This window comes from Pelmatolapia mariae, linkage group LG12, assembly GCF_036321145.2.
Source record: "Pelmatolapia mariae isolate MD_Pm_ZW linkage group LG12, Pm_UMD_F_2, whole genome shotgun sequence".
NCBI lineage: Eukaryota > Metazoa > Chordata > Actinopteri > Cichliformes > Cichlidae > Pelmatolapia > Pelmatolapia mariae.
In genome coordinates, this window is record NC_086237.1 from 3,320,042 (window position 1) to 3,337,058 (window position 17,017).

Sequence of the window (17,017 nt, forward strand, 5' to 3'; positions counted from 1 at the left end):
AATCACGAATCAGGTTAAAGAAGAAGAAGTCACCGTTTCCGAGAAGTCACTGAAGGCCGCATTGCCTAGCAACGGTGCCGTTTAGTTTCTCGTGCCGGGCGGGCACCGGCTATCGGCGGAAACTTTTAGCTAACTTTCTGTGAGACACAATGCCCAGAAAGACGGAGAGAAAAAGCAGCGACAAACGAGATGGAAACAAGAAGACACCGAAAAAGGAAAACTCCGAGTTTCCTGCAGAGAAAAGCGGGTCTGGCGACAAAGAGAAGGACCTCTACCTGACACAGATAGCGTATTTAACCGACGAGCTGGAGCGGTGAGCCGTTTAAGTTTACCGTAATGTTTAGAGTGATTGTGTGTACAGTAAAAAGCACTTTGTAATGATATCTTAAGTATGGTTTATTTGCTAACTCGATCTAATGTTGCATTAGCATAATGGAGGCTGAATTTACAAAGCTTCATTGAAATGAACTGATTTTACAAGCTACAGTGAGACGCTTCATTCTTTGGTGTGCTCAGATAACAATGATCCCGTGGTTCCTTCATGAGGGGGTTTGAAAAGTGTGTTAATTCAGGTTCACATTAACAAAATACAACAAAAAACATTTACTACATGCTTCTTTCACATGCCATGTACTAGGATTCACTAATGAAAGTGGCTATTTTCATTTTTTTCTATCCAACATAATCACAAGTTTCTTCTCTTTTTAAGTGTCATCACAGCAGAGCATCGTCTCTAACATCCTCCTCTCCCACACTACCTCTCCATGGTCTTCCTGTTTTCTTCCTTGCAGCTCCTTCTTTAACATCCTCTGTCCAGTTTATATACCAACCCTCTGCACACGTCCAAACCATAAATCAGTATTTATGAGAAAAATGCTAAAGGGAGACACTTGTAAGTAAATTGTAGTGTGAGACTCATGTTTCTCATACAGCTTTGTGGTGACTTTGAAACTAACCAAGGATCAAAAAAAATATTAAAGTATCTCAGGCGAGTTGATCGTCTTGTGTCAGTGACTGTCATAATTTTCTCAAAAGAAAAAAAAATCAAGTGTTGAAGGTGTCTATTTGTTTTTCAAGTATTGGAAACTTGCTTTTTCTAAAAAAAAAAATTAAAAAAAAAGTTCATTTGGATTTGGTACATGTCACACTGGGAATATTTTTTAGAGTTTTCCAGCTTTAATATCTGTCAAAACATTCACCTGATTTGGCCTGTTTTAAAGATATTTTGTATTTGAGAAGCTGGAAATAAAATATCACTCTCATACCTGCAAAACTGTGGCTTCTACAGGCCTCAAGACCTTCACATATTTACTTTTTTCAGGCATCCATGGGTCTGAGTTAGCTCGAGGTCACTCCTCAGACAGTGCATGCTCTGCTCGAGATGTAGAGCTGCTTCAAATCCAGAAAAGGCTAGATCCAGTTTATAAATCGTTGAAGCTGTCATCCTTAACCCCTCAGATATCAGCTGAAATGTGATGACCTTGTGAGACAGAGGAAAGACTTGCTGACTCAGTGCAGCACACTGGAGCAGGAGAACAAAGACACGATCGCGTACCTGAAGCGTTCCCTGTTGGAGAAGGAGGACGAGGTGGGCGAGCTGTTGCAGCGGCTGCAGAACCAGCTGCAGGCTTCAGATCAGGAAAGAGACGCCCTGCAGCTGCGGCACAGCCGGGAGAGGCAGGAGCTTCAGAACCGCTTCGATGAACTTATCAAAGAAAACGCAGCACTTGGTAAAAGTTCAGCTCTTAGCATGTAGCCCATTAGAGTTTACCACATGGTATCCACATAAACATCAAGGCTGATGGTAGGGATTAGAGTTTTAAAATAATGTTTTTTTTTAAATAAAAGATGGAATTTCTGGATCTTCCTCCCTTTTCAGTTCAGTTCATTTTTTTTCAAACATGTGCTTTCACAATCATTACAAAATAACACTCCATTCTTTTGTTTGAAAGTTTTACGTGTAACTAATTTTAATGGAATCTGGTCAAATGACTGGTATGAGTTCAGTTTATACCGAGACATATTTTCCACAATAATTAATTATTTGAATAAATAAACCTTTGATTTTATACATTTTAGATGGATTTTACTCCAAAGTATTTGTTCATATTTATGAGGGCGGTGTGTGTCCCTGTCTTTGTAGCATTAATAAAGCACTGTGGGGGAATCTTAATGATCACATTATTTGGAATCTCATGATAGTTTGACGATAAATTAAATATGTCTTTGCATTTCAGGACAATATACATTTTCCATTTAACTTTCTGAAGCCTGTTCTTAAACATTACATTAGTTTAATGTATCATACCATGAAGTGTCTGCCTCAAGAATTTTCTTATTTGATTTTATTTTCTAGCTGCTAATCAGTATTCAGACTTATTTTGTATTTGCAGATGTTAAATGTGGGAACTCAAAAGTTTTCCTTCCAATTAAAGCCTTTTTGTTTTGTCTCAAATATAGAAATTAATAATACTAAAAAAATATATAAAAAAAAGGTTTTACTTTTGGAAAGGCTGAAAAGAACTGACAGCGATTTGCTGGAAGAGGCCTCGATCAGCCTCTCCCTGCCAAAGATGTTAAAAGGAGCTGAGCTATAGTATTCCTATATTTATAGTATTCCTTGAAAATCCAGCCCAGATTTCTTTTGTATGCAAGTGTTTCCAGCAGGAACCATTAAACTTTCAGTAGGTTTATTTCAGCAAAGACTGGCTTCAGGGAATGATTTAAACTCTCCTCTTCGCTCCTCTAGTGGAGAGGCTTGCAAGCCTGGAGGCGTTTCAGGGGCAAAAGGAGGAGATGATGTCCAGCTTAGAGTCTCTGGAGAAGCAGCTGGCGAGTCAGAAGGAAGAGCACAAAGATGACATTCACAGCCTGGAGATGAAAGCGCTGCTGGAAAAGAGGAGGTGGAATCCACTTCAGTACATAAAAATCACAGCACAGACTCTTTCCATTACCCGGGTCGAGTCCTCACTCGTAGAAAGTAGTTTAAGTTCAGACTGTAAACAAATCCGTGTAATCGCAGCAACTCGGTAAAGAGAGCGAGAGATAAACTCTGAGAGGAACAAAAAGTCTCAGCTTGTCTTCAGGACGACATGTTAATCCAGCCTTTGTAGCACTAATGTTTTTTCCTGTATGTGATCCTCGTCCTACCAAGGGTCCTGTTCCTTTGGAAAACTTTGAAAGGCTGAAGCTCTGAAACTGCAGGCATAAATATCTGGCTATAAATGAGAACACTCACTCACATCCACGTTGCTTTTAACACCAGATCTACTGCACAGCAAATACACAAATATTGTCAGTGTCTCCTCACAAGGCTGCATACCTGAATTATCCACCTAAAATACCCTCTGACTTCACCTCCTTTGTCTTGTGTCTTGCCAAAGATTGGAGAGGGAGATGGAGTCTCACGCTGCAGCCATGGCAGCAGAGGTGCAGCTCCTGGTGGACCAGAAAGTCCCGGAGACGACCAGGCTGGCGCTGCAGGAGAACACGGAGGTGAAAGCTCGCGTGGGGCAGCTGTCGGAGCAGGTGCAGGTCCTGATGGAGGAGAACACCGCCCTGCGGGGCTGCAAGAGTCAGCTCAGCGTGGATGTGGAAAACCTGGAAGAAATGCTCAGAGAGACGTCACGCACCAGCTGCGTCCGTAAGAAGGTAAGAGAAGGAATTCTAAATGTCTTTAAGTTTAACTTAATATTTTAAACGCAGTATAACCACAGTTATGCTTCACTGTCCACTCAGATTACAGCGGCTTCGAATAATCCTCGTTTTATTTAGTTAAATCAAGGTTACTAAAAAGTGGACCAGCACAGGACAGTGTGCTCCCAGTGCCAGTCCCTTTCATCGTGTTTAACGCCGACTTCTTCTTAACCTGAAAAACAAGGGACTCTCTCCAAATCCATATCCAACTCTCTCCATCAGGTGGTGGAGCAGCTCACAGAGAAGTGCCAGCAGCTGCAGGCGGAGCAGAAGGACTGCAGGCAGCGGCTCGAGCAGCTTCAGACCGAACACGCGGGAGCCCTGGGCAAGATGGAGGCGCTCAGGTCAAAGTTCACTCCGCCGTCCGTACAGATGAGTCACGTCTCACTCAGATTCACGTTCACGTTAATGAAAGCAAAGCAGCAGGTGCAATTATTACACATACGTGCTCTTATTCTCATTTGTGGTACGTTTATATGCAAGCAATAATTATTGAGATTCATCAATAATAAGTAATCAAATAAATCAATAACAACAGAGATACAAAAGAGACAGACAGGAAACATAAAAGCACTGAATCCTGTTACTGGTAGCAGCTGATGGCTGGATCATGATGATGAGGCCTCCCTGAACGAGACAAGAAAACACCCACATTAGTTTACAGGTTTATGGTTTATTCCTTTTTTACTTATGATTGCTGGGAAATTAATGTATTAATATTTAAAAATAGAAAAATATTCGTGCACTCATTTTTGTTTTACTTCAATACAAAGACATAAACTAGTATTTTACATTAGTGCTGTCTGAGCTGAGTTCCTACACTTGCAGCAGAAATACAGAAATTTGTATTCAGGATGAAAATGAACCCAGGCGTGCAGAAAGGTTTGAAGGGGCGGGGCTCAAAGTTAAAAAGGGAAGCGTTCAGCCTGGAACAACAACCCACATTCATCAAGAAACTAATATGGAATCACATCATATCACTGTCATCAGGTGCAAAGCAAACGTAGCCTGTGTTTTACCTGATGGGTACAATGTTGCTGCTGACAGTGCTGGAGGGCGGGGCTGTGTGGATCTGAGACCGTAGACTGTAAAAAGTCCCAAAGAGAGAATGTAGCTGATTAAACAGGTGAGATAATAATAAAATCCAAAGATTGGTGACAGTGCTTGGAATCATAAGGCAACACACACACACACACACACTCTAAGTTTGCATCATGGTGCTGATCCAGAGTCCTTCCCCTATGATTTATTCCTAGTGTTATAATAATAAAGTAATGAGAATTAAAAAATAAATATAAAAAATGTATTTATGATGCCTGAATTTGTTTGTCTATCCACTCTGTGTAGGCACAAAGATTATTATATGTTTAAACTGTAGAAATACAATAATGTTGCTGCTGTAAAATTTTTGTCATATTTGAAATATAAATCTAATATAATCTGTTTCTTAATGTATTTTCTTTAAAATAAAGTGTTTATTTTTTGAATATCATTATTATAATAATCCATAATTATGTGGATATGCATATTAGTAAATATACTAAATATAAGCCCTCCATAAAGGCAGGAAAATCCCTGTAACTTACTTTAAAACTAAATATGTTCCATAAAACGGTGACAGACCCACAGACCCATGACAGCCTTACCCAGTTAGTTAGCAGCTACTTGTGCAGTTAATAAAAGTACAGGTAATGGTTGTCACGCTGTTACACACAAAGCACGCTCATTTGTTTCAATTCGTCAGCTGCCACAACACAACTGACCAACATGTACATAACAAGCTAATACTCCTGCGTGCTGTAGAGCTCGTTCCTGACTCATGACCAGCGCACTCTGCTGTCAAGGGCGATCATTGGTTAATGGTCATTATGTGACTGATGCAAGCCAGATCCTTTTATTTAGCAACACTGTGATTAATAGTTAAATGTTACTGTGAGGGGCACAGGCAGGACTCCACACACACACACACACACACACACACACACACACACACACACACACACACACACTCTAAAAAAATGCCTCAAGAAAAGAGCACTTGTGGCGCCCATCAGGCAGGTACTCAAACAGGTGCCTGATATGAACATTAAATGCTCATTACTCACTCTGCTCTGCTGTACTTTTCTTATCAGCAAGGTCGCATTCTTCTCAGGCAGACGCAGATCTCTGCACAATGAAGCCTTGTTCATCACTGGAGACAAAGAAAGCGACGTTTGCAGTGGTCCCAGCTGCTGTCATCAGTGACTCGGAGTGCTCGCCTCCTTTTTTTCCACCTCAGTTGCTCCTCTGTGTTTCCAAGCCAAGAGCTCAAAAAATCCCTCTTTCACACATGCAGAGAAGAGACGCTGCAAGATAAGAGCAGCCTTGACCTGAAGTGTTAACCACGGCCACACAAAACAGTATCTGTGAAATATTGTACATTTAACTCCATAAATTATTATTTGTACATAGAAACACAACAGGAAACTTGTTCATTCAAAATGAATAATTCTTTACATGCAAAACTAAAAAAGTGTATTTTAGTTTAAAGGCTCAGATTCAGGCAGAAAACAGAAAGTTGTGCATCAGTTTGAGGCTTGACTGCAAGTACTCACTGATATTGTTCATTATTTATTATTATTATTATTTAAACATGTCAGGGGGAGCCTGTTATCATTATCATTTCTGCCATATATGCACTGTTCAGGACAAACCTGTTTGAAAGAGGCAACCAATCAGAAGAAAGGTGGCTTAAATGATGAAGATGAAGTGAAGAAGAGTAAGGATTGTTTTGAAGTTGAAAAATAAATTATATGGAGTAGAAAGTGATCTTTTCCTTAAAGGGGAGAAATTGTTTCACTTTGAGGAAAAGCTGAAGAGTCTCCTGTGATCTCACCCTGGGCCCACACACCTGAATCACATGATTAGGTGATTACCAGGCCTCTGGAGAACTTCAAGACAGGTTGAGGAGGTGATTTAGCCATTTAGATCAGCTGTGTTGGATCAAGGACACATCTAAAACACATTCCCACTCCATGCTCTGAACTATGATGGCAGGTAACTCGGGGTGGCATAAAATTTGCCCAGGGGGCACCCGGATTTGAACCAGAGACCTCTTGATCTGCAGTCAAATGCTCTACCACTGAGCTATACCCCCTGTGTGTAATGGGCTGTGTCATCAGGGCCTTGCTGCACTGCATTGAACCAAACTGCAGATAACAGCTTCAGCTAAGTCAGTTTATAAAACTACAAACACAGAAATGTATGAAGGTAAGTGACCTCTTAAATTAAAGTGCAAATGAATCCTAAGATGATGGTTACCACAGCAACAGTAACTTTTAACAGAAAGAGCAGCTCAACAGCAGACAGCAGGCGGCGGCAGGTGCAGGTGAAAGCTAACTAAGGAACAGTGTGAAGCAGCAGCTACAGGATCTGCTGCATGGTTTCATCATCTGTGATAAGAAATCAAATATCTTATGAGTGTGAACAGGTCGTCTCCTCACAGATTTACAGAGCTTGTAGTCAGCAGGGGCAGATAAAACAGCACCGAGCCTCTACAGGGGGCATCCGGATTTGAACCGGAGACATCTTGATCTGCAGTCAAATGCTCTACCACTGAGCTATACCCCCCTCTGCTTGTGATTTCAGGCAGAATCAGGCCTCTCTGTCTGAACAGTGCAGTAAAAACAGAGCTCAGGTCAGCCGGCTGGAGGCGGAGCTTCAACAGGAGAGGAGAAGGAGGAGCAGGATGAAGAACATCATTCAGGAAGCAGCTGTTGCTCTCAGACAGGCACTGATGGTAAGATGACAGCGCTGACTCTGGAACGTGTGCAAATGACAGGTGTCGTACTTTCTGACCCGACTGCTCGATTTTAGAAAAGCTTCAGTGAAACCGACATCATTTCAAAGTAAACATCTGAAACCTTCAGCTAACACAGAACACACGAGGTATTCACCTCATTAACGTTTTATGTTTTAGAATACATAAATGAAAAAATGAGATTTATGACAAGGTGGAATTTATCTGTAAAAGACAAAGTTGTTGCAAGCAAACTGAATTCATTTTATTTCTCTGTCAATGACGATGGTTCAACACTCCAGTGAAGGAGGTAAGGTCTTTATCTCAGCCAATCAGACTGTTTCAGTCTTGTTTTCACCTGCAGGAGGAACACATCCAGCAGGACTCAGAGGTGGACCAGTGGAAGCAGCTGATGCAGAGGATGCTGGTGCTTTTAAGCAGAGACGGATTTGCCAGCTCCGCTGCTGACAGCGGCAAAGTGAACGAGCTGCAGACGCCTGACTCTGCAGCAGCCCGGTAATAAAATCAGTGCTCGCTAAGATGGTCTGCAAATACCTGACAGATCGACGACCAACAGAAATCCTGCATCTTTATCGTCTGTGTAGAACAAGAAGTCTGGATCCAGACTGGAGTTTCCAGTTCCAGCTGGCCCGCTACAGGCCGGGAGATCTGGGTTTTGTGCCTCGCCCCGCGCTGAAACACAAAAACGTGCTCCCCAGGATGGAAGCTGGCTCCAGCAGGTTTGTGAGGACCTCAGAGCTCAGCTTCAGGTCTGCAGGGGGATGTTGGATCACAGCTACAGCTGCATTTATTATATGATATACCTGTTTACAACTAACATTTAAACTCTCCATTCCTCCATCAGTTTAGATATCAGGTAGACAACATCCTCCTATTTTAGTAGTTCAGTTCATAGACTGTATGTAAAAGAGGGACAGAGCCTCAGTGTTTGTGTTTTAGCCTTCGCTGTGTTAAAGCAATGAGAGGTTGTTATGCTGAGTTATCTTCTCCTCACAGCAAACTGCATCCATAAACTGTATAACAAACAGAAACATGTAATCTGAGCATCACACTCATAAATATTAAAGACAAGCAGATTGTTCCAAATGGCACAACCATGGAGGCGTAGCAGGGCGACTGGACACGTGTCAGCCTCCACCTGTCAGTGAAGCCTCAGCAGCATCAAAATAAACTAGTTATTAAAAACATGTTTTAAATGCCGTAAAGTTGAGACTGACTCAGTGATGGAGAGAGGTGGTCACTAAAGCAGTTTGACATTGCTGCTCTGGAGGTTTCCCTTTTTTAGCTTTAAGTCTATTATGTCACCTGACTTTCTTCTTCTTCTTCTGTTTTTTTTATATCCAGGAAACCGTCGAGTCTGAAGGCGGACAGCTCTGTGAAGCTCACCGATTCAGCTGTGACCTCCAAACACTCAGAGACCAAACTCAAGTGACAGTAGCAAAACTCATCTCCTAAAAACTGTAAAAGTCGATTATGTTGCAGTTCAGTCTGACTTTTACTCCTGTGAGCTCAGCCTGTTACAGTAAAGGTGACGCCTCTGTAACAAACTCTAATAATGTTCCTGCTGTTTCTGGCTGTGTGATGAAAACAGCTTGTCTGTTATAAATGTTGTTTATCACAGTCTTCATAATTCTACTTGGCTGTTGTTACAGAATGATGAAAATTCTTTTACTGAGTGATGATCAGCACTTTGGGTTCTGGGAAGCTGCAGCACACTGAGCCCCCCACAGGGGGCATCTGGAATTGAACCAGAGACCTCTTGATCTGCACTCAAATGCTCTGCCACTGAGCTACACCCCCATGTGATGGAATTTAATCACCGGCTGCACAGCATGTGACACAAAATCTGAATTAAAAAAAAAAAAGTGTCAGAATCAGGTTTTAGATATCAGCCAGAGTCAGAACATGTAAAACCTGCTGGCCCTTCATCATATTGATCCTGGGTAATGAAGGTCTCTTCATTTATTGTGTTTCTCTCCCAAAGCTGGAAAATTCCAGCAGGTACGAGTTGTTGAACACATCAAACATGTAACCGTCAGCTCATGGTCAGAAACACCAGAACGGTTTAAACTCAGTAGAACAAAATGACCAAATGTCTTAAAGTAAAAAGAACTTTTTGAAGCAGAATCTGCACATGCTCACTTTGTTTTTTTCTGCTCTGCGATTGGCTCGTTTTTGTTTTTATCCTGGTGGTTAAACCTTGGTGAGTTGGCAGCGTGTCTTGAAAGCTGCTTTTCTAAATTAAAGCTGATATTTTTTGTTCTGATTTGAATAGACCCCTGTGCACATGCTTTTTACGTAATGGTGTTTTTCTTTAAGATGAAATAATAAAATATGTACAAATGAAACGGTTGTTGCCATTTTTGGGCAACAATCCAGAAATGTTTTGAACAAGGAACCTCCAGAAACCTCAGAATAAATGAAAATAGTTCAGGACATTTCTGAAACGATCGACTGATCACCACCAAGAGTCCAAACTATAACTTTAGCTGCACTACACAAATATCCCACCGTGACATTGTCTTTGCATGAATGAGCGCTGGACTCCTCAAACAGAAAAGCTTCTCGGTGCTGGGCAGTGACAGGACCCACCAGAAGATGTCAGACCCTCAGGCCACCGTCATGAAGTCCGTTGGTTCGGTCAGACACGTTCACACCAGCGTCCTGCTGGAGGTCATTTTGCTCTGGCAGTGCTCAGCATGTACCTCTTTGCACCCAAGAGCAGTTACTGGTCCCGCCGATGGACTATAGTCCTGTCCAGGTCTCCTGGAACGAGCTCCTTTTGTTTCGAGCAGTGGATTTGTTTTCGAGGAGCCAGACTTTAATTTTTAAAGTGTTCTTGAGCAACACTTCTCCAGCTTTCTGAAAGTCTTCAGGGTTTTTCTTTGGACAGTGGCTAATTTTTCCACTCTAGTCCTGATACCTGAGGATCTTTAAACCCCCCCGACGTATGAATCACAGTATTTCCCCAGTTTTCTTGTAAAAGAGAAAAAAAAGGTTTGTCTGAAGACTTGTTTTTATACCTTTTACTCCAACACTGACCTCCCTGCTGCTCATGAACCATGGTTTTGTTCACAGGTCAATTTCTTCATTAACTGGTATGAAACCATTCTGTAGAAATGTCCCCATCTAGCGGTGAGAACAAACCCTGACACGTCCGGATTTAGACTCTTTAATTGATGTTTATTGTTACACAGTAAAGTTTAAGGCACTTCAAATCTCACGTGAGCATGAAAGTCAGTACCTTGATGAAAACTAGAGAACTTCTTATTTTACACAGAAGGAAACTGGACATGAAGACAAAAGAAGAACTAGAGTCAAACGACCACCGTATGTACAACGTAATACATCTCTGCATTAAAAACTATACTCTGATAAATATATAACCTCGTGGATTGTTAAGTAGTAAAAGGAAATATTCAAAATACTGTGATTCTTCTTTTTAAATAGATACAAATCATTTGTATAAAAGTAAAATGTCTCCAGTTTAGCTCACGATGATGTGAGACCGGGATGTCGAGGCCAGCGTATGTACAGGATGGCTGGATCGCGCTCCATCTCTGACGCTCGCAAACATAATTAAAAATAAAATCAAATGACGAGGGTTTGGTGCTCTTTATGATCAACACTGAGCATCAAGTAAAAAAAAGAAGAGAAAAAAAAAGGCATATTTTAGTTTAAAGGTTGGTCTGAACTCCAGTAGTTTGTGACTTTGGACACGTTTCAGCCACAGTCTGTGGATGTGAAGCACCAGCTGCTTACATTCATATTCAGAGGGCACTTTGGGCTCGTCATGGAGGCAAATGTGCACATAGATTAAAGAAAAAAGAAAATCCAGAAATCTCATTGGTTGGTTGGGTAAATCCAGCGGTGGGTAAGGCGTCGTGCATCAGAACCAATAGCAGCGCAGGGTTTGTGGGCAGAGGAGAGGCTGGGTTTAATCAAACATGCCCCTCCGGGTCGGACTCGGGGACGTTTTTCTGCCGAGTCGAGGCGTTCCCTAAAAAACACACACAGCAGATTATTAGGAAGGGAAGTTCTAAAATGTCTAACGAAGCTTCCATGATTTGGTGCAACATTAAAATACTGATAATAACGACTCACTGGTGACTGGGCTTTGGAGAAGTTGACGTGAGCATAAAGCAGCACTGCGATGTCCTTGTGTCCCGCTTCCAGAGCAATGGACAGAGCACTACTCTCATCCTGATGGAGCAAACAAAATAAGTCAGCATGACCCAAAAATGAAGTAAAATATTACAAAAAAAAGAAAAAGAAAAGGGAATGGCAGACTGGTGTAAATCACCCAAACAACATCTACACACCTGCAGTTCTTCTCTAATGTTTAGAAACCAGTGGGTCCAACATTACAGCAACAAAGAGTTCTTGGTGTACACAACTCACACTGTCGCTGAGCGTGGCGTCACAGCCGGGCTGGGCCAGCAGCAGCTTGACGATCTCAACGTGGCCGTGCTCGCTGGCGCACATCAGCGCCGTCGAGCCCTCGTCGTCCTGGATGTTGACGTCGGCGCCGTGAGCCAGCAGGGCTCGAACCATGTCCATCCTGCCGTGACTGACCGCCAGCATCAGCCCCGTCTGGCCGGCCTGCGGCGGGGACAAAAGCACGGTGAGCAAACCCGACACTTCCAGCCTCCACGCCGACGCGTTCACGCAAATATCAACTCTGAACTAAAACGGTTTCATTAAATGAAGAGCTCTAAACACAGAGCTGCCATTTTCAATGATTCGGTTTAATGAAGCGACAATAACTCTGAAACTGCGACACAAACATCCACAGTATCACAGCCAGTACAACTGTGGGCGGAGCCTGGGTGAAGCAACGATGCCTAATGATGATTCAGGTAACGAAGGAACAATCATCCAGATGATTGATGTTACAGTTTATTCATGATCACAGGATACAAACAATCCTTTTCTATATTTCAACATAATGTTTGAAACCTCTCATAAAGGCAGTTTAATGTTGGTTTGTGTTGATCACAGCACACACTGTGCCACAAACACACTGAGTGGCAAAATCTCTCCAACAGCTCTACAAAACGTTCTCTGGAACCGCTCTACGCTAACGGATCGTGTTCCCGGTGAGAGCTGCGTCGTTCCCAAACACGACTCCAGATTAAATGTTCAGTATTTCACAAACTTAAATTTGTCTCACTTTTAAAAATCCAAGCCTTTACCTTTCTTCAACACAGGGTGTCACTAAAGTGCAATTTTTCCCACTTCAGCAGCTCCAGAGGTCTTAAACTAAACTCTGTTTAAACTTTTGCAGGCAGTTGTTCATCGACTCGCATGTTTAGTTTAATTTGTGCATTTCTCATTTTTTCTTTTAGACAAAACTTTTTTAAAGTAACTTTCCTGTTTCTGCTCCGTCCATCGTGCACGTTTGATTTCTGCTTTTGCTTCGTTTGCTTTTTAGGTCAGAGCGACTCTGCTCTTGTCTGGCCGTCATGACCTTCGTATTACTGCTGCGACCTTTTGACCTCTGACCTCCCCTCACTGACCTGACTGGCGCGTGCGTTGACGTCACCCTTGCTGAAGAGCTCCTCCACAATACGCATGTCCCTGGGCGTCTCCACGGCTGCGAGCGCGGCGAGCATGATGGGGGTGTATCCCGCCTTGTTCTGCTGGTTCACATTACACACGTCTGAAACACACACACACCAACACAGATAGTTTAAAACTTCCAGAAGGTTGGACAAAGACATTTTTGTCACTGGTGGTCTCGGGTTGGGGGGTGGGCCTGTGAAACTGATTGACTCGTCACCGTCAGTCAACGACGACACAGACGTGTCAGCATGTGACGCTTCTGTCAGTCACTTCTCCTCGTAAAAAAACAAAAAAAGAAACACTCGAGTCCCGTGTCGTATCGTCTGCTCCTCCTCACACTCTCTACAAGCTGAACACGCCAACATGGAGGGGGAAGAAACCCGTGAGCCGTCAGAGGCCGGATGGGAGCGAAGCGAGCGGAGGCCTCAGCTAGAACTGGGACGGTGAGAGGACAAAGGCTACAATGGGAGGAGGGGGCGGAGACGGCGTCACGGACACAAAGACACAAAAGGCCGAGGAGACAAAAGGCCTTCAGAGCAGCGAGTGGCCGCGACCTCATCACAGTCTATTGAGCCTCCGCGGAGCTCGCTGTGCGGGAGCGTCAGCGAGGACGAGGCTGCGTGCAGATCAAATCTGAGCCGGTCGCATTAAAAAAGAAAAACGTTTCCTGTCTTGGAGCCCAAATGTGAGCGTCTGTGTTGTCTACGTGTTCTTGGTGACATTTAACTCATATGTGCAGATTTCCTGCCCAGGTTTTAAAACATATTTTCTCAGGTTATGAATTAAATCTGTTTCATGAAGTTTTACTCAATTTTGATCCAGTGTTTTTCCTGGAGATCCACAGAAGGATATGGAAATGCAAACAGACCAAACCACTCTTTATTACAACTCTGAGTCCAAACAAGCCTCGAGCCTGAGAGAGGAAGGCGGAGGAGCTGGAGGAGCCCCCTCCTGCTGTGTGGTGACAACACCAACCAAAGCTGTTTGTGTCCTTGTATCCTTCACTTTCAGTTTTTTCCTTCATCGTCTTCCAGTGTGAAGCCGTGTCAGTGTCCCGCCTGCATCACGAGTTCACTCAGCTGCCTTTGTGTCAAACTATCAGATAATTATTTTGCTGCTAACAGCAGGAGCTGCGGGGACAGAGAGGGAGGAGACTTTGTGCAGCAATCGTCCTCAACTGTCAGGATGGAGGAAAAAGGAGGTGAAGCATGAGGAGAAACCAGGAACACAAAGAGGTGAAATCTGACCATCATAACATCTGAGATGTTTTATAGACAACAACAAATAAAGACTGTACGTCCCTCAACAGGAACGTCTCACTGTTTTGTGCCCACATCAAGTTAAATAAAGTTTTTTTTAAAGTTGAACTTTTGCCTTCATCCTACCCGCAGCGCTCAACCAGTGAACGAGCCGAGGATTTATTCTTTATTTATTTTTTTATATAAACAAAAAACAAAAGCATCAGGTTCACTGATGTAACCAGCTTCCCTGCTGGGATGGACAGACGGTCTGTTGTCTTCATTTTTTACATTTAAAAAAACAAAAACAAACAAACACTATAAAGAGAGAAAAAGAAGCTGGAGGTGGGAGATGACGCCCTCCCTCAGCAGTGTCCTCGTCTCCTGTGAGCCGATCATTTCAAATCGCACGAACGTTTTACTTCAGGCGATCAGAGACGCCCCGCAGCTCTCACCTGCATCCAGCAGCTTCTTCACCACCTGGAAGTTTGAGTGTGAAACGCTGTAGTGCAGCGCCGTGTTGCCGTTGCCGTCGGCCATGTTGACGATGTGGCGCAGCACGGCGGGAGAGAAGTCCGCGAAAGCTCCCAGGTAGTCCTCCACCATGGCCGCCACCGCCGCCTTCTGACTGGACACGCGGAACCACTCGTGCTGCACCGTGTTGAGACAGCCTCTCTGCACAGACAGGAAGTGACCATCAGCACGCCGACAGGCAAATTTAACTACAGGCCCAGCTTTGGGTGCACAGTGGGCGTGTCACACTGAATCCACTGTCTGCGCTCCAAACCACGTTTCATGACATCTTTTAATAAACACCTGATCAGATTTCCTCACCAGGTCTTTGTTGGTCACAGCTTTGGGGTCACTGAGGTGAGACTTGAGAACGTTGCATGCAGCCAGCATCTTCTCACTCAGCTCGTACCTTTGAGTCGAGGTCAAACAGACGTCATTCTTCTAATAGCTAAAGCACTTCAGCCTCATCCCAACAGCTTAGTTTGGACATAACTGATCAAATTTACAGACAGAAAAATATCATCATGATTTCATCTTCTTTACTCGCCTCTCTCTCGTCTCCTGCTTCTCTGAACTTTCCTCGTCATCCTTCTTGTCCACGTCCTCTGCTCCCTCAGGCTGGAACTCCTCCCTTGTGCTCTGCCCCTCTACTTTCTGGTGTTCCTCCTTTCCTCCGTACCCCTCCTCCTCATCCTCCTCCTCCTCTTCGTCTGACCCAGAGGAGCTGCTGTCCTCTGAGCTGGAGTCGTCACTCGACGTAGTCTCGTATCTGTGCCACGAGGGGGCGACAGAGGTGCAGAAACAAAGATGTGAGTGCAGATCAGCAGCTCGGGTTTCATATTTGCAGACAACACTAATGAGCTCGTGAGGCTCGGGTCGACACACAGCTGAGCAAACGTGAGCCCTGCCACCTTTGACCTCAGCCGGGACACCAAAACACTGAAAAACTCTCACGCTGCAAACTTCTGATTAAAAACATTTCTCACCCGCCGTTCACCCCGACGAACTGCAGGTTCTTCTTCGTGCCGTTGGAGTCGGCTCGGCCGTCTTTCTTCTTCATGATGGATTTCAGGGTGCTCTGCCCTGCAGGAGACGCAGAACATCGTAAACCGGAGCCGACAACGTGACACATAATCCAGAATCAACTTAAACTCTGTGAATCTGATAAATCGAACAGGCTGCTTTAAAACAAGGCTGTGTGTTTATCGATGCGGATGTACGTTAGTAAAAAGCACCATCTAGGCGGGCTGTTACATTCAAACACTTGAACACATGAATAGTTCATCGATACATAAATAAGGAAACCCTTCATCATCACAGTGTGACACAAAGTTCAACTTCAGGAAATCTAAAAACTCTAGTTTTGTTTTGGTGTCTCAGTCACTGCACAGAGCAGGAGGTGGGCGACGGTGTGCCGGAGGATAAACCTGGAGACCGCCCGTCTCCTGGCATCTCCTCCACACTCCTGAGTCTCCTGGAGGAGCTGGACGACCTGCGAGACTTGAATGGGCTGCAGGTATCATCTCACGCTAACTGCTAACACTAAAAAAAGCAAAACTAGAGACATCAGTCAGGAGTGATGAGGACGGCGCGATGAGGCACCGCCTGCATCGTTTCCTCCTGTTGTCACTGTGATTTGCAGAATGCTTTCGTTTCCTGAGCCCACAGAATAATGTTTAACTGCCCCGGTGCCGTCATGTGATGATTGAGCGTTCACATATTTTTGAACACTGCAGATATTCAGACGCCAGTTATGAACAAAGATACGATCCTCATCAGGACTTCATCTCAAACACACCCTCGTCACTAAATTAATAAATAATAAGATTAAATCAATCTTTATTCTCTAAGATTAAATCAGATCTCGGCCTCTGACATCTGTAAGCTCCAGCTTCTATATTTCACCTCTGTTCATGAGTGGAGCGCCCCCTGTTGGACTCATGTTAAATAGCTGGACTATTTAGGCTCCCTTTTGCTTACCCATGTGTGGCTGAGACAGTATTACAGGACTGTGACAGACACACTTATCTGGAGTTTATGCATCATTAAAATAAGAGCATTTATGTTTCCGTTATTTATAGTGTGTAAGGTGAGACTTTTCAGAGTGGAAAGTGTTTTTCCTTCGTCGTTTCCGTCTCTTTCCCATGTTTCATCACGATCCTCCTCATAAAATCATCCCTCCAACTCTCCTCCTGCATAATTAACA

General features: G+C 43.7%; 2 protein-coding genes and 3 non-coding genes across 7 annotated transcripts in view; 1 reads left to right on the plus strand and 4 right to left on the minus strand.

Moving 5' to 3' along the window:
- The first annotated feature begins 149 nt into the window (after positions 1-149).
- LOC134639461 (cilia- and flagella-associated protein 157-like) lies at positions 150-9,122 on the plus strand. The gene is made up of 9 exons (XM_063490658.1): positions 150-313; positions 1,459-1,730; positions 2,750-2,903; positions 3,384-3,651; positions 3,919-4,040; positions 7,324-7,474; positions 7,839-7,990; positions 8,080-8,214; positions 8,840-9,122. Exons 1-9 carry the CDS (start codon positions 150-152, stop codon positions 8,925-8,927), a joined length of 1,506 nt encoding a protein of 501 aa, XP_063346728.1. The 3' UTR covers positions 8,928-9,122.
- Positions 6,761-6,832, minus strand: trnac-gca (transfer RNA cysteine (anticodon GCA)). The gene has a single exon. It is a non-coding gene; the product is annotated as a tRNA-Cys (tRNA).
- Positions 7,234-7,305, minus strand: trnac-gca (transfer RNA cysteine (anticodon GCA)). Its single transcript has one exon. It is a non-coding gene; the product is annotated as a tRNA-Cys (tRNA).
- Positions 9,123-9,223: 101 nt separating the features above from the next.
- On the minus strand, positions 9,224-9,295 carry trnac-gca (transfer RNA cysteine (anticodon GCA)). The gene has a single exon. It is a non-coding gene; the product is annotated as a tRNA-Cys (tRNA).
- Positions 9,296-10,633: 1,338 nt separating this feature from the next.
- kank1a (KN motif and ankyrin repeat domains 1a) overlaps positions 10,634-17,017 on the minus strand; it is a 53,306-nt gene continuing 46,922 nt past the window's right edge. For 2 of the 3 annotated variants that reach the window (XM_063489339.1, XM_063489340.1), the window contains exons 5-12: positions 15,798-15,894; positions 15,359-15,580; positions 15,133-15,220; positions 14,754-14,973; positions 13,015-13,157; positions 11,897-12,097; positions 11,600-11,698; positions 10,634-11,495 (exon numbers count right to left, since the gene is read on the minus strand). In XM_063489339.1, the coding sequence (XP_063345409.1) occupies positions 11,433-11,495; positions 11,600-11,698; positions 11,897-12,097; positions 13,015-13,157; positions 14,754-14,973; positions 15,133-15,220; positions 15,359-15,580; positions 15,798-15,894 (1,133 nt within the window). In that variant the 3' untranslated portion in view covers positions 10,634-11,432. The remainder of the gene's footprint in view (positions 11,496-11,599; positions 11,699-11,896; positions 12,098-13,014; positions 13,158-14,753; positions 14,974-15,132; positions 15,221-15,358; positions 15,581-15,797; positions 15,895-17,017) is intronic. The other variant, XM_063489341.1, reaches the window with a different exon arrangement.

What these genes read in the sequence shown, in the direction of transcription:
- LOC134639461 (XM_063490658.1), top strand. Translation starts at nt 150, where the DNA reads ATGCCCAGAAAGACGGAGAGAAAAAGCAGCGACAAACGAGATGGAAAC. An exon ending in CCAGCTGCGTCCGTAAGAAG is followed by an intron (nt 3,652 to 3,918) that starts GTAAGAGAAGGA and finishes TCTCTCCATCAG; the next exon opens with GTGGTGGAGCAGCTCACAGA. An exon ending in ATGGAAGCTGGCTCCAGCAG is followed by an intron (nt 8,215 to 8,839) that starts GTTTGTGAGGAC and finishes TTTTATATCCAG; the next exon opens with GAAACCGTCGAGTCTGAAGG.